Genomic DNA, 14695 nt, shown 5'->3' on the forward strand with positions numbered 1-14695 from the left:
AGCTAAAGCCGGAAGGGTACGATGGGCAGGGCATGTTGCAAGAATGCCGGACAACAACCCTGCAAAGATGGTGTTCGCTTCCGATCCGGCAGGTACGAGACGACGTGGAGCGCAGCGAGCGAGATGGGCAGACCAGGTGCAGAACGACTTGGCGAGCGTGGGGCGTATTCGAGGATGGAGAGATGCGGCCTCGAACCGTGTATTGTGGCGTCAAATTGTTGATTCAGTGTTATCTGTATAGATGTAGACTAAATAAATGAATGAATGGATGCATGTGTGTTTTGGTAGCAATTCTTGGAGTATAATGGTCAATTGCATAAACTACAATTGATGTGTACACTTCAACTGCTGTTTCTAAACTCAAGCCTTTCAAAATTTCATCCCAACTGATGGTGGAGAGAAACGACTCATTTATATGAAGTTGGTTTTTTTTGTAGTTGTAGCGGCTAGTTTCAACTACTGGTAGAAACTTGTGTGGAACACATTTCCGTATGTCCAACTGTAAAGGCGGATGATGGCAGCATTCTTTTACAAGGGGGACATGGGCCTTTGTGACGGTAACATACTGCATAAGATCAGTACTTGCAAAGCATAGATCGAGCATTCGCGCTCTCTGATTGTGGACAGCGTTTAACTGAATGAGACCTGCTAGACTGTAGTCAGCCAGTAGTTGATTCTGAATCCTGCTCATTGAAGATCGAGCCAGATCAGGGAACAGTTAAGGTGATTATAGAATGAGGCCAGAAATCGGCCATTTTGTAAACCACGTGCTTTTCCAAAATATTTTCCAAGAGCACGAGATGAAAGAATCATAACACGTATGGGGCTGAAATAATGGTAGATCGTTTGCTTAGTTATGCTGAACAATCATAATTTGAGTTTCGGCACGGTACGAAAACTGAAATTGAAATTTACCACGGGCTTCATTCTATAATCACCTTAACCAGCTGACCCTTGTTTCCAATTAATTGTGCGCATGTTGAAATCTCCCAGAATAAGTATTTTGTCAGTTATACTCATTTCAGATGTAATCCATGTTAATGATTCGGAGTAATGAGCGGCAAGTACTGGATCGGTGACTCGATCAGGAGGGATGTATATGAAGTATATAGATTTAGTGTGTGGGCGAAAGCTCAGTCGATTATCGGGCGAAACCCGTTAAACGGTAGAAATATAATACCATACGTATGTGTACACACTTACCTCATTTCACCGTATTCGGTAAATTTTACCGAAATCTCAACAGCTGAACTGTTCGGTAATTTATTTTACAGATTTTTTGTAATTTTCTCCATTGCTCAACTGTCAAAATCACCGAAAATCAGTTAAATTATTTACCGAACAGTTCAGCTGTTGAGATTTCGGTAAAATTTTACCGAATTCGGTGATTTATTTTAAGTGTGTAGAAGCTAGAACGACGAGAATAAAAATGAGATGAGTTAGTTCATTTGGAGACGTCAAAGCAATCAGTAGTTTATTTTATTTCCTCCTACCGAACAGTTCATTAAATTATAATAGTGGCGACGAGTGATAAAAAGTGTCAAGGTCAAGTTACTGTGCTACCATAGACATATTTCGGCGGACTTTGCGTTTGGCTGATGCAGAGGAAGAATCTTGCTGAAGGAAGAATCTGGAACACTTATGCTAGGGACATAGCTGGACACGTTACTAATTCTGGACAGATTATCTAACGAGTGATCCATCAGTGAGAGAATCTTTAGAACCTTAGCTTCTAACAACTGGTGAAGTGTACGTATCAGTTCAACATCTGCTGATCATTTAGCCATTGCACAGTTTGAAATTCTAAAGTGATATTTTTCACATTAGGGAGCCCATTTTGGACGCCGAGTGATTTCTTTATCTATTATCAGTTTTATTATGATGATATAATAGACTGGAACAAAGAAAAGAAACTGAATAGCAAAAGGACAATAAGTAGGCCTTTTACTAATTCATTTTCTTCTATTTTGTGTAGATAAAACAGCAAGAAAGTGAGACATTGCCGGTAATTCCATATCCAGCCTGCCATTCATTTCGTCAATTGACGGCTCGCGAGGTTGCTGACTGGCATTGCCGCGAGTAGGAAATCCCTCTAATCCCTGGGTCGGTAAATGCTGACGACGAGTTCCGGTGAGTTTGATCTTTTTTAACTTTTGGGAAGCTGTATCTGAAGTTATTGCCTATTAGCTAATTCCTGCTGTTGCATATTGACTTATTTATAATACCAATGGCTCAGTCCAATATTACAACAACACTGGAACCTTTTCGGAAGGGTTGTTCATTCAGTGATTGGGTGGACAGACTCAGATTTTTTTTTAACATGAATAAGGTTCCCGATGACGCCAAAAGGGATCATTTCATTACTTTAAGTGGTCCGGTGATCTTCCGAGAACTCAAGCTGTTGTATCCTAACACGGATTTAGCACAAATTGACTACACAGAAATGGTTTCCAAATTGAAAGCTAGACTAGATAAGACGGAATCAGATTTGGTACAGCGCCTAAAATTCAATGTTAGAATGCAACAGCCAGATGAGTCATTGGAGGATTTTGTATTATCAGTCAAACTTCAGGCTGAATTTTGCAACTTCGAGAACTTTAAAGAAATGGCCGTTAGAGATCGTATAGTCGCTGGGATTCGTGACAAGGCACTCCAGCAGAGACTTCTCAATGAAGAGAAACTTAGCTTGGAGAGTGCTGAGAAATTAATAGCTACCTGGGAGATTGCAAGAAATAATGCCATAAATATGGATTTTAATAGTGGGCTCGATCAAATAGCTGCACTTAAAGCTAACGGGGATCTGGAACAAGATTGCAAAGACTAGCAGCTACTATGGAATTAGCATCGAGATCGCTACAAAATGAAGGCCGGGTTGAACGTGGCTCAGTTAAAAGCAGATTAGGTTATTCACCGTATAAAAGGATCAATGGCGCAACAGGCAATGGCGCACAAACAATGGACAAAGCAGGCAATCGGACAATAGGCGATGGAACGATGGAATGCAGATGAATGACGAAGGTCCTCGACGATGGAAAAGTCCTGATTATTCTCAAATGGTGTGTGATTTCTGCAAAGTAAAGGGTCATATTAAGCGCAAATGCTTTAAATTGAAAAACATGAAGAGGGATGCGGTAAACAAGATGAATTCAAATGAATCAGGCGACAATCCGGAACTATATTTAAGTGAATTGGTCAACAGAATGCGCACTGAGTCGGACAGCGAGAGTGAAGTAGAGGGTGAGAATTTTTTGATTGAATGTATGCATGTGGCTTCTATTGGAAGAATTAGCGATCCTTGTTTATTAAATGTAAAGATTAATAATGTGCCGTTCAATATGGAGGTAGATTGTGGATCGTCTGTGACCGTGATGGGCAAAAACCAATATTATGACTATTTCCAGAATAAGCTATCAAAAAGCAAAAAACAGTTGATTGTTGTGAATGGTTCACAACTTGTTACTGAAGGAGAAGTAGATGTTACGGTGTGTTTAAAGGGAATTTCCAAGAAAATGAAACTGTTAGTACTTAATTGTGACAACTATTTCATTCCACTTTTTGGAAGACCATGGTTGGATGCTTTTTTCCCGAAATGGCGACAATTTTTCATCAATAATATAACGAGCACTACGTTAACTACACAAGAAGAAATAATTGAACAACTTAGACATAAATATAAAAGCGTTTTTGTGAAAAATTTCTCTTCTCCAATCAAAGGTTTTGAAGCCGATTTAGTAATAAAATGTCAAGATCCGATCTTTAAAAAAGCGTATAACGTCCCGTACCGGTTGAAGGATAAAGTTCTGGCTTATTTAGACAAATTGGAGAGGGAAAAGGTCATAACCCTGATCAAGACGAGTGAATGGGCATCGCCAGTTATCGTAGTGATGGAAAAAAATAACGAAATTAGATTAGTCATCGATTGTAAAGTTTCGGTGAATAAATGCATTATCCCGAATAGTTACCCATTACCAACAGCACAAGATGTTTTTGCGGGTTTGGCTAATTGCAAAGTATTTTGCTCCTTGGACCTCGAAGGAGCATACACACAGTTGTTATTATCTGACAAGTCTAGGCAATTTATGGTGATTAATACCATTAAAGGACTCTATATCTATAATAGATTGCCGCAAGGCGCGTCTTCAAGTGCGGCAATTTTCCAACAAGTCATGGATCAGGTTCTAAATGGAATAGAAAATGTTTCGGTGTATTTGGACGATGTTTTAATCGCAGGAAAGGATCTTGATGATTGTAAAGCAAAGCTAATGGTGGTACTTGACAGATTGGCAAAGGCTAATATTTAAGTCAATTGGGACAAATGTAAGTTTTTTGTAAATAATTTAATACATTTAGGACACGTTATAAGTGAACATGGATTAAAACCATGTCCAGACAAAATTACTACTATAGAGGAAGCCAAAGCACCTAAAAATACTACGGAACTCAAATCATTTCTAGGTTTAATTAATTATTACCATAAATTTATACCCCGACTGTCATCTAAACTATATTATTTGTATAATTTGCTCAAAACTGGCAGTACATTTATTTGGGACGAAAGATGCAATACGGCATTTGAAGAAAGTAAAAAAATCGTTGATAAATACTAATTTTCTGGAATTTTATGACCCGAATAAGCCTATTGTTATTGTCTCTGATGCTTCGGGCTATGGCCTTGGAGGAGTGATGGCTCATATTATAGAAGAAGAAGAAAAACCTATATATTTCGCATCATTTTCCTTAAACGCTGCCCAGAAGAATTACCCAATTCTTCATTTGGAAGCATTGGCTTTAGTATGCACGGTGAAAAATTTCACAAATTTCTATTTGGCAAAAAATTTTCATCTACACAGATCATAAGCCATTGGTAGGAATATTCGGAAAAGAGGGAAAGAACTCTATTTATGCTACTCGATTACAGAGATTTGTGCTTGAAATGTCAATATACGAATTTGAAATAAGTTATAGGCCATCGGAACGAATGGGGAATGCTGACTTTTGTTCCCGCTTCCCGTTAAATGTTTCAGTCCCAGATGAGTTTGGGCAAGCAGAGAGGTTGGTGCGAACGGTCAAAGACGTACTAAAAAAAATCTTATTAGATCCTGATTTTTCACACTTGGATTTGGAAGACCAACTACACTTATTCCTAATTAACTATAGGAACAATAGTTTGACGATGGAGGGTAATTGCCCTACACAAATGATCTTTAAATATAAACCAAAGATAATCTTAGATTTAATAAACCCTAAAATGCAGTACAAAAACTTTTTATGCTCCGATGTTATTCAGGGCAAACAAAATGATATGCAACAACAACCATTTCCCATGCATGATGAAATTCTGGTAAAAGGTGACAGGTACATTACTACACTCAGCGAACTGGACTAGCGAAATTCATAACTGGCGCCTTATGAAGCTTCGACTGAATATTCCACCAACAGTGCTTTTTATACGCAGTTACCTTCCCAAGTCTTCAAGCGTCGATGGGCGTGTGGTCTACATACCGGCCTCCCGATCCCGACGTCCGTGGTTCGAACCCAGTCTGCTGCACTTTACTTTTTTTTAATGTAAATCATCATTCATAAGGCAACATATTGAAATTCATACCGATTCCTTGTGGCAAATTTTCATAAGGCGTTTGATTGGAAATCATGCGTCCAGTTTCCTCAGTGTAGAAATGTATTAGATCCTTTTGAGAATCTGACAGAAGGAGATGAGTTATGGTATAAAAACCATAACCCACACCATACGGCTAAATGGCTTAAAGCAAGCTTTATTAAAAGGCGCTCTCTTAACTTATTTCAGATTCTAATTGGAAACGCGTTAACCATGGCCCATCGAAATCAACTACGTTTGAGTAAGGAACGAAACCCTTTCGACGGTCCAATAATACAATGGAGCAGGCAACAGCCGCAGCAAGCGAGAAGTCCCAGTTGTGACGAATTTCATGGATTTACGGAAGCAGAATTGAAAAGAGGAAAGAAGCGTAAATACGCTGTGGAGGGTAATGAAATGCCTGTAGGCTCACCGATCAGGCGATCGAAAAGGTTGAAAAGGACGAGAAAGATAGATGATAATTTTGTATACTCAAGTTAAAATAATGTGAAATTGATCACGTTCGAATTAATTATAATTTTAATAATGTACCCTTGAATTAAAAATAATTTTGAATTTTACTAAAATACAGTTATAAGAATCTTTCTAAATGGGAAGAGCTGAAGTATATAGATTTAGTGTGTGGGCGAAAGCTCAGTCGATTATCGGGCGAAACCCGTTAAACGGTAGAAATATAATACCATACGTATGTGTAGAAGCTAGAACGACGAGAATAAAAATGAGATGAGTTAGTTCATTTGGAGACGTCAAAGCAATCAGTAGTTTATTTTATTTCCTCCTACCGAACAGTTCATTAAATTATAATAGTATAATACGCAAATGTATAAGGTATAACCATGTGCATGAAGCGCCACCCACAATTGTTCAATAGCGGCACAATTCGGAGGGTGTAATATGCGGCATTTGTAGGAGGATCGTACAGCTAAAAGTACACCTCCTCCTGATGACTTATTACTAGTTTGGTTCGACCGATCTGATCGGAAAACGACATGCGTGTTACTAAATACTTGAGAGGACAGAGTGTTGCTTTTCAGCCAGGTTTCAATGAAAGCGTATATGTCATATAGTCCATCGGAACAGCCAAGCGAGTATTCAGATAGGGTAGTATTCATGCCACCGAGATTTTGGTAATAACACAATAGTCCATTTATACTAGAGTCACCCTGTACTTGGGTTTTACCATCCTGAATGGTGGGGCTAGTTGTCTCGGAACTGGGGCTGATTTCAATGTAGGTGGAATGGGATTCAAAGACGGGATGCTCTGATATTGGCGAACTTGCTCCTGTATTCTCGATGGCGGGGCGTCGATAGTGTGCGAGTTGTAGGTGTGCGTCGAGACAAACGAACTTGTACACGAGGTCCAACAGGTTTGCTGTTGTTTGATCTCCTCTCTAAAAAAGGAGCAATTGCAACCCCACTGGGCCAGAACTGTTCAGATAATAGGATCTGCTCAAAACTAACCGGAACACTGATTTTAAATGACAGAAAAGATAGTTGTCTAGTATCATATCCCTCTCTTACAAGCTTATGACAGATGACTTGATTAGGATTGCAATTGGCACGACGTGCAATATAGTTGATTATGTTTGCTTCTGTTTCATGAGGTAGGAACCGCGTTAGATAATACCAGTTATTACTACTATTGGTTTGTATTGGTGTCGATGGTGCTGGAGGAGCAATAGCTAGTTGCGGCCTGCTAGAAGATGTCACAATTTGCAAATTATTCGTGGAAGTATTAGAAAACGAAGGTAGGACATTTGTATGAAGTGAGCGATTATTATATGCAGGCCATCTATGCCTTTTTTTGCTCGGCTGATATTGAAGTCTAATGCCCGTGTTTTTCTCTTCCAAGTTTTATTTTCTCTTCTTCGATTCTGTTTTTCGGTTCCGTGTACCTCGAAGCCCTGGCCATCTGGAAGATGCTCAAAATCGAGCACGACGTCATGCAAAACCGTTTCAAACGCAAACGCCCGGATGAGCAGCTGGAATAACCTAAACCCAAATCCCTACCCCGTCCATTCTGAATTAAGTAAATTATAACCTTGAGTCACCCTGAGTATAATGGTATAAGTCCCTTCCCTACTAACTGTTAATGATAAGATGATACAAATTATAAGGTTATCATACTCAAGAATGACGGCTCCGCAAAGGATCACACACGACTGAGCCTACCAAATAAATGAAATGGTTAAAAAATAAACTATATGCTGTAGATGTAACGCTACGTTATATCCTGGTAGTTATCTGAGCGTTTGATCGAACTATGATAACCTATTCACCTAAAATGTCTTCCTTACGTCCAAAATTGTCAACAGCTGCTACAACTCGTTGCTCTCGTTTGACCAGTATCAGGTGTTTATGATACGTTCGGATTCTTTGGTGACGCAAACGTACGGAATTGGTTTCTTTGTTTGTCATGTTCTCATTATCACCGGCAGTATTTGATGTTCAAATCAAGTTTTGCACTTACTGCAATCAGATCAATGCTTGGTATCTGAAACACTGAGACCAAAACAGATCGTGCATGCATCATCTTCATCGACTTCACCGTGCCTATCAGAGCCGTGACATAATAATCAACCCAGATAAATGTGGAAATTAGATATTTTGGTTGGCACTCTACATGCATAAGCGTCAACGAGCAGCTTTTGGAAACCGGTTTCGTTCTCTTAGATGCGATAACTGGAGCTGAATAATAATGAAACTAGGCAGATCAAACCCAAATTCATAAGAACTATCTAAAATACAGGAATGCTGTCCCGGATCTTGATTGCATAGCAAAATTGAATTTATTGAATTTTATCGAATTACTGAATCACCGTACACTTGAAATTAAATTGCAGAAATCTAGTTCACTTTTCACCTTTCTTAATTACAATTACAAAGAGGTAGTTAACGTTGCTTATATTTCAAGGGATTTGATAAGATGATCTACTGATATGAATGACAGGAATCGCATCCAAGGTAACGAGAGAAGTAAAATGATTTTTTAAATATTTTTTTGTGATTTCATTAAGCACGCATATATAAGCAAAACAGCCGAAAAGATTGATGATGTATTCCTTTATTTCGGAATGAGCTGAATATGGTTCAGAGGGATGAAAAATGTTTCTATATCGGGAAATGTGATATAATGCAATCCAAGTATAAGAACAAGTTTCATATGCAGTATAATTGATTTATTACTATTTTAGAACTCAAATATTTTTGATGCAGATCGCAGGGCATACATGACATTTATAAGTAGGTATGCCGGCAGCCACATTCTCTATTCGTTCACGTATAACCATGTGGCTTGCATCAAGGCCAACGGGAAGCTGTTCGATCACTTTCAATTGAACCGGTATTTCTGCTGCAACGAGCGAAAAACTCACAGCGCAACCTTTCCAATAGCTTAGACTTCGATTCGGGTTTCGCCCTTCTCTCACAGTGGATTATGTGATGCCAGCATACGAATAGTCACACCTAACAAAAAGGAATGGTCTTGTTTGCAGCAGCTCGTTCGAATTTTCCAAGAGATGCTGATGCGATTTTGTTTCGAAAACTAGTTTGTTCGTGGTTTGCACTTTATGTGCCGTTCCATTGCACTCAATAATGATCGGTTATTAGGCTTTTTTGTACGGACTCAATCATAAGCAAAGGTTTTGAACCAAATCAATTAAAAGTAATTTTCATGAATTTGAAAGGAATAAAAGCTAAACATGTTTATCGATCCTTAGCTACCTATATTTTTTAAAGTCTTAAGGGATTTTTATGGAGCGGAATTGCAATCTACTAGTGAAGTTGAATATAAGGAAAATCCTCGATTCTCATTATTATTTCAGTTGTTTATAAAAAATCCACTACCCATGCTTTTGTCTGATACTCTAAAACGTTTTAATTCCTAAAATTTTAATTCGCCTTGCTGTCGAAAAGTACGTGCTTTTACAATAATAAAGGAAAATATAAGCATTATGCTATTTAAATTTAAATTGTCATTCCCTACCATTCGATGTGTTCTCTTCGTCGGTCTTTAAATAAACCGGGCTTACAAAAGATTTCCCATGGACCAACACTTTCAAACCTTCGCCTCCGTAGGACAACAGTGGAGATATTTCGCACTCCTCACCTTCTATGGTTCCACCAGCTCCCTCGATATACTTCCGATGCAGTCTGTAGATGTCCGCACGAGCAGTGCTGGCACAATCCTTCCCAACACTGTCCGCATTCTTTAGGGCGCTAAACTCTTCGTCTCTAGGAACTTCGATCGTGACAAAGTGTTCTGCGAATTCAAACACATCGAAAACAAACTTTTCGATCTTAATACCATTTGGTTTGTCGGGAGTGCACCGAGTTCCCGTGGAATCAACGAAAGGAATTTTCTTCTTAGCTACGTGTAGTTTGAGATTCTTTTCAAAGGTGGATCCAATTTTACGCAAAAAACTGGTGGCGAAAAAGTGATTGCAAATATTACCGGCATTGAAAACCAATCGCCCATCCTCTTTGCGCAACTCGGCCGTCTTCTGGGTAATTTCACTATATTCAACCACTTGATATTTGCCATCAACTTGACAAACAACGCCAACGGCTTCATTTGGATGAGACTTCTCTACAACTTTGGCTCCACAATCAGCTTTCTGCTCGACAAAGTAACCAATGGAGACGGGATCGGCAACCTTTATCAGTATGTTATCAACACTATGGGCGTGCAAATAAAGTACTCCCCGTCTTTCCATATCGTCCAAAATGCCGCGATCGCGCAAAGCACGATATAGTCCACCGTTTCCATCAGGCGCTTTTGATACTCGGTGCTTTTCGTCCAATAAAATTTTTCCATCGAAATCATAGCAAGGTAGGCTTCCTTGCTCAAACATTATAATGTCTTCCGCGTTCAGTCCAAAGTAATTATTCTGCTCAAAGTATTTCTTAGTTGGAATCATGGTGTGCTCACTGGTCATTATGTACCAAGCAATACGCCCACTATTCCCCGTCAGTTCAGCAGCAAGTCTCTGCAACTTCAAAATCCGTTCACCCTGGATACGAAACAGTGATTTATTGGACGGTAGTCCTACGTTAAACATGCCTTTTGGGTGAGCGAACCCCAACCTGGTCCCTTGTCCTCCAGCCATTAATAGGACGCCCACCTTACTCTCAGATATTTGTTTCAATCCTTCCTCTTTAAACTTTTTCAATTGATCCTCATCAGTCCTAGAAATCGAGAGGAACTTATCCTCACACACTGGCTCCATCTTATCATCAAGTTTAGCATTGCCATCTTCCAGTGACGATGTGGCACGTTTGAAGAACTCGTTCACCTCTTCAAGGTTCAGTTCCTCTATATCTTCAGTGAGAAGTCGCCTCTGCTCCTCGTCCAGCTCTTCCCAATAGGTGAGTAACTGCTCCTGACCGTGCTTGGCCAGATTCGACGTCAGGGCATCAAGATTGCTCATCGTGTGACAAAACTATAAAAACACGGTACACAAAAACTTAAGTCACTGATAACACACCCACGTTTGCGATATGCTTCCATCCAGTGGGAAGTGAAAGTAAAGACTGACTGTGGTGCCACAACACTCCAAAACCGAACCCCGATAGCAGTTATTGTAAATGATCGTACTCACGTTCGCCGTCGCCTACAACAATACAGAAAAACAACCTCCTTCCTCCTTTCGCGGACCACCGTACATAGCAGCTTCGGCTTATGGTTGCTTCTCAACTACTTTCAACAAAATCGAACTAAACTGCAGAAAACTCTGCTGATGTGTTTTATTTACATTCAACAAAATCTGACAGGTCGAATGAATGAATCACGCTGTGTGGAAGCGGACGACGCGGAGCATGGAAAATGAACATGGAGATGAATAGTGTTCATGCCAACGTGTTGCTGGAGCGCACCGAGCGCCACAATTTATGAATGAAGATGAACGCTTTATTTACAAACGTAAACCGTATCTTACGGAGGAATGTGTATACGCAGTGTACCGTTATGTTGGAATGTAACGCACTGCAGTCACGAGGTGTTTTATGAGGCTGGGCTGATAAAAATAGATTGATCTTATAAGATTATTATTCTGAAGGACGGTCCAATTAGAAACCTGTCATAATAAATAAGAACGACCGATTACATTCATATAAGAAATACCACATGAAACAAAAATTAAACTCAAAAACGAATGTGCCAACAGGGCTAACAAGAAGGGCTTCTTCTTCTTCTTTCTTCTTTTTATTGGCATGACATCCCCACTTCCACAAATATTAACACTATGATACTTTTATGCCCAGGGATGTCGAGACAATTTCCAATCCGAAAATTGCCTAGACCGGCACCGGAAATCGAACCCAGCCACCCAAAGCATGGTCTTGCTTTGTAGCCGCGCGTCTAACCACACGGCTAAGGAGGGCCCTTAGACAAATTCAAATTTTTGAAATTATTTTTCTATGTTTTCCATAGCTGGTAACATCTTTTAGAACTCGACAAGATATAATACAGTGATGACCCGATTCTGTCTACCCCAGATTTTATCACGTTTTCGACCCGATTTTATCACCTTTTCGACCCGATTTTGTCACCCCAAAAAATTTTGTCATTCTTTTTATTTTCGTAAATAATACCCCAAACATTGATTTTCATGAAATAACTTTTACCGCCTGTAATTTATTACGAACGACTTCTGAGTACCTGGGAAATATTCTGTGAGCAATTTCCCAAAATTCACCAGGGGGGTGATAAAATCGGGATATTACTGTATATCTATATTATAACATCTGTAAAAATTCACGTGGTTGCCATTTCATTCGATCCATTACCAAGTCTTATCTTATGCCGTCAAGGGTTTCAGTTACGTATGGTCCTCTGGTTATTTTTATCATCTACTAGCGAAAGAAACCCAGCTTTGCCCGGGTGTTACAAATGTCACAATGAGCTATTTGCAGCACCGCACTCTAGATCAATTTCCGTGCTTTTGTTTTGTTTTTCTTAACAGCTCACCCAAAATTGTATTATTGTATTGATTTTTTATATTTCCTCGTTAAATTCACCATCTTTTTGTATATACAAACCTTGCGGATCCCAAAACGAATCGATTAGGAAAAAAAATGTTGCAAACCGGTCCAAACGTTCGCGAGTTAAAACGTCAGGAAGGAAATCCCAACTCATTTTTATTATATAGAGATCTATATTTGCTGCCCGGCAAATGCTGTGTAAAGCGTACCATTGGTACTTCGCGTACCAGAAGGAATAAAATAGACCCTATTTCGCGGTCCGTAGCCTCTTAGCCAGCAACTCCTATCCCTGCCTTCTCGTGGCGCTGGCCGGGATACGAGCAACCTTAGGGAAGATCGGGTAACCAACCCCGGTGGGAACTATGGTCGTATGCTGACAGGGAAGGGGGGATTTGCTCCTCTCCGGAGGTGCAGATCTGATCGATTGTCTGTTCTCCATGTTAGGAGCGGCTCACAACAGCATCTGTTCCCCATGTTAGGGGCGGCTTATCATCGTCCGAGTGCCAGCGAGGGACTCTAAACTAAACTGTGCACACCATGTGGCATCGTGTCAGCATCGATAAGACAGCCCCTTTAACGCGATGTACGTAGCGCAACCGAAAGCCTAGCCTAGCCTAGCCAAAAGTAGAGCAAACGGATTGATTCAACTATGTGTGCTGCCAAAAATGGCCTTAGAGAAATGAAAGAATGTACAGAACGAAATGAAATTACAGTTAACGAATGAAAGTGAAGCCTGATGTAATCCACTCTTTGTTATAATCGCACATATTTGTCACGTTTATCCGGACATCTATCAGACTGATTAGAAATCGCCATACATATCAGGCCGACTTGACAAACAGCTAGCTTAAAACTAATCAATATAGGGTTACGAATGGTATTCCCGACAGGATGGGGGGCAGCAGGGACTTTGTCCAAGGGCTTGACGACCCCTCCCCATGGCCACTGCGAGTTAGACCGGGACCATCGTCCCTAACCCCTAATCCCAAGGCGTCAAGCGACCCGTGCCGAGGGGATGCATGGCCAGGGGGGTGAAATAATAAGCTATGCCTTTAACGGAGCCTGTGGGCACCCTCCACAGTAATTGTCCCTTACCGCGTCATGCTGGGCTCTGGCGTGGTGGACCTCTTTTCCCGAGCAACTCGTGGGACCAAAATGGAAAGCCAAGTCAATTCTTCAATTAGTGGTAGTAGTGTAGGCGACAATCCCTTCGCAAGAGGTGGGTTGTTCAGGTCTCCGCCTAGGAGGCCAGAGGCAATAGTCGGCAGCTCAGTGCACAGCGCCAGCGTGGGTCACTCAACTTTCCTCTCGGCTAAAAAACGCCGGTAGGGGTTATTGACGGCCCATGGCTTGTGGAGGCGATGAACCGCAAACGCGATGGGCTTTCGGCCTTCGAAAGTCGATGTCGATGCCAAGCTGGAGAGGGCGGTCGGGACGGCCAAGTGTAAACCCGTGCAATCCGTAGAGTCGAGGTCTACCCAGACTGAGGCCCAAGGATTCGCGGACTCGGGCAAGGTCGAATCGACCGAAGGCGTGCCAGCGAAGACGGTGGTACCAAAGTCTACCCAGACTGAGGCTCAAGTATTTGCGGGTACGTCGGGGGTGACTGCTCCAACGGAGCAGACACAAAAACGGGTGAGACAGTCTCCAGGGGATGAGCTCCCTGGGGCCGCTCCAAAACGCGGAGGGTTACTACCCCGAACAAGGGTAGTGGGGCTGGGAAGCTGAACCCCGGCCAGGTACCTCCAAAACCGGGGGAGGAAGGACCTGGAAAGGTCCGTCCACTCAGGAAAGACGGTGGTAAGGGGTTACGGCAGGCTGAAAGTTCTCAGCCGCACCAGACCAGGGAAATAGAGGGGGATGACGCCTCCTGGACCCTGGTCAAGAACAAGAACAAGAGGAAACCAAAGATGTCAAGGGCCGAAAAGAAGGGAAAACTAGGGGCAATGGCCTAGTCATCACGGCGGACGAGGCTAAGCACTCGGATGTTTTGAAGGCGATGAGGAGTGACGTCAAGCTCGGTGAACTCGGTGCCGACGTACGTCGAATAAGACGTACCCGGATGGGCGAGATGATCCTCGAGCTGAAGCGGGGCGTCTC

At 41.3% G+C, this 14695-nt stretch overlaps 3 protein-coding genes and 1 long non-coding RNA gene across 5 annotated transcripts in view; 1 reads left to right on the forward strand and 3 right to left on the reverse strand.

Moving 5' to 3' along the window:
- The window catches only part of LOC134205459 (probable galactose-1-phosphate uridylyltransferase), a 25668-nt gene extending 14319 nt beyond the window's left edge, over nucleotides 1-11349 (reverse strand). Inside the window, exon 1 of the mRNA XM_062680719.1 lies at nucleotides 11215-11349. The gene's annotated coding sequence lies outside the window, so the exon portion shown is untranslated. The remainder of the gene's footprint in view (nucleotides 1-11214) is intronic.
- The window catches only part of LOC134205454 (endoribonuclease Dcr-1), a 194522-nt gene that overhangs the window by 102708 nt on the left and 77119 nt on the right, over nucleotides 1-14695 (reverse strand). The gene's annotated exons all lie outside the window — the stretch shown is intronic.
- Nucleotides 1703-6344, forward strand: LOC134208088 (uncharacterized). The gene is made up of 3 exons (XR_009978494.1): nucleotides 1703-1749; nucleotides 1976-2130; nucleotides 5804-6344. It is a non-coding gene; the product is annotated as an uncharacterized LOC134208088 (long non-coding RNA).
- Nucleotides 8779-11352, reverse strand: LOC134205457 (UDP-N-acetylhexosamine pyrophosphorylase). The gene is made up of 2 exons (XM_062680715.1): nucleotides 11215-11352; nucleotides 8779-11055 (listed from the first exon to the last, which is right to left on the reverse strand). The coding sequence occupies exon 2, from the start codon at nucleotides 11041-11043 to the stop codon at nucleotides 9589-9591; it is 1455 nt and encodes a 484-aa protein (XP_062536699.1). The 5' UTR covers nucleotides 11044-11055; nucleotides 11215-11352; the 3' UTR covers nucleotides 8779-9588.

Source organism: Armigeres subalbatus, chromosome 1 (assembly GCF_024139115.2).
Source record: "Armigeres subalbatus isolate Guangzhou_Male chromosome 1, GZ_Asu_2, whole genome shotgun sequence".
NCBI classification, from domain to species: domain Eukaryota; kingdom Metazoa; phylum Arthropoda; class Insecta; order Diptera; family Culicidae; genus Armigeres; species Armigeres subalbatus.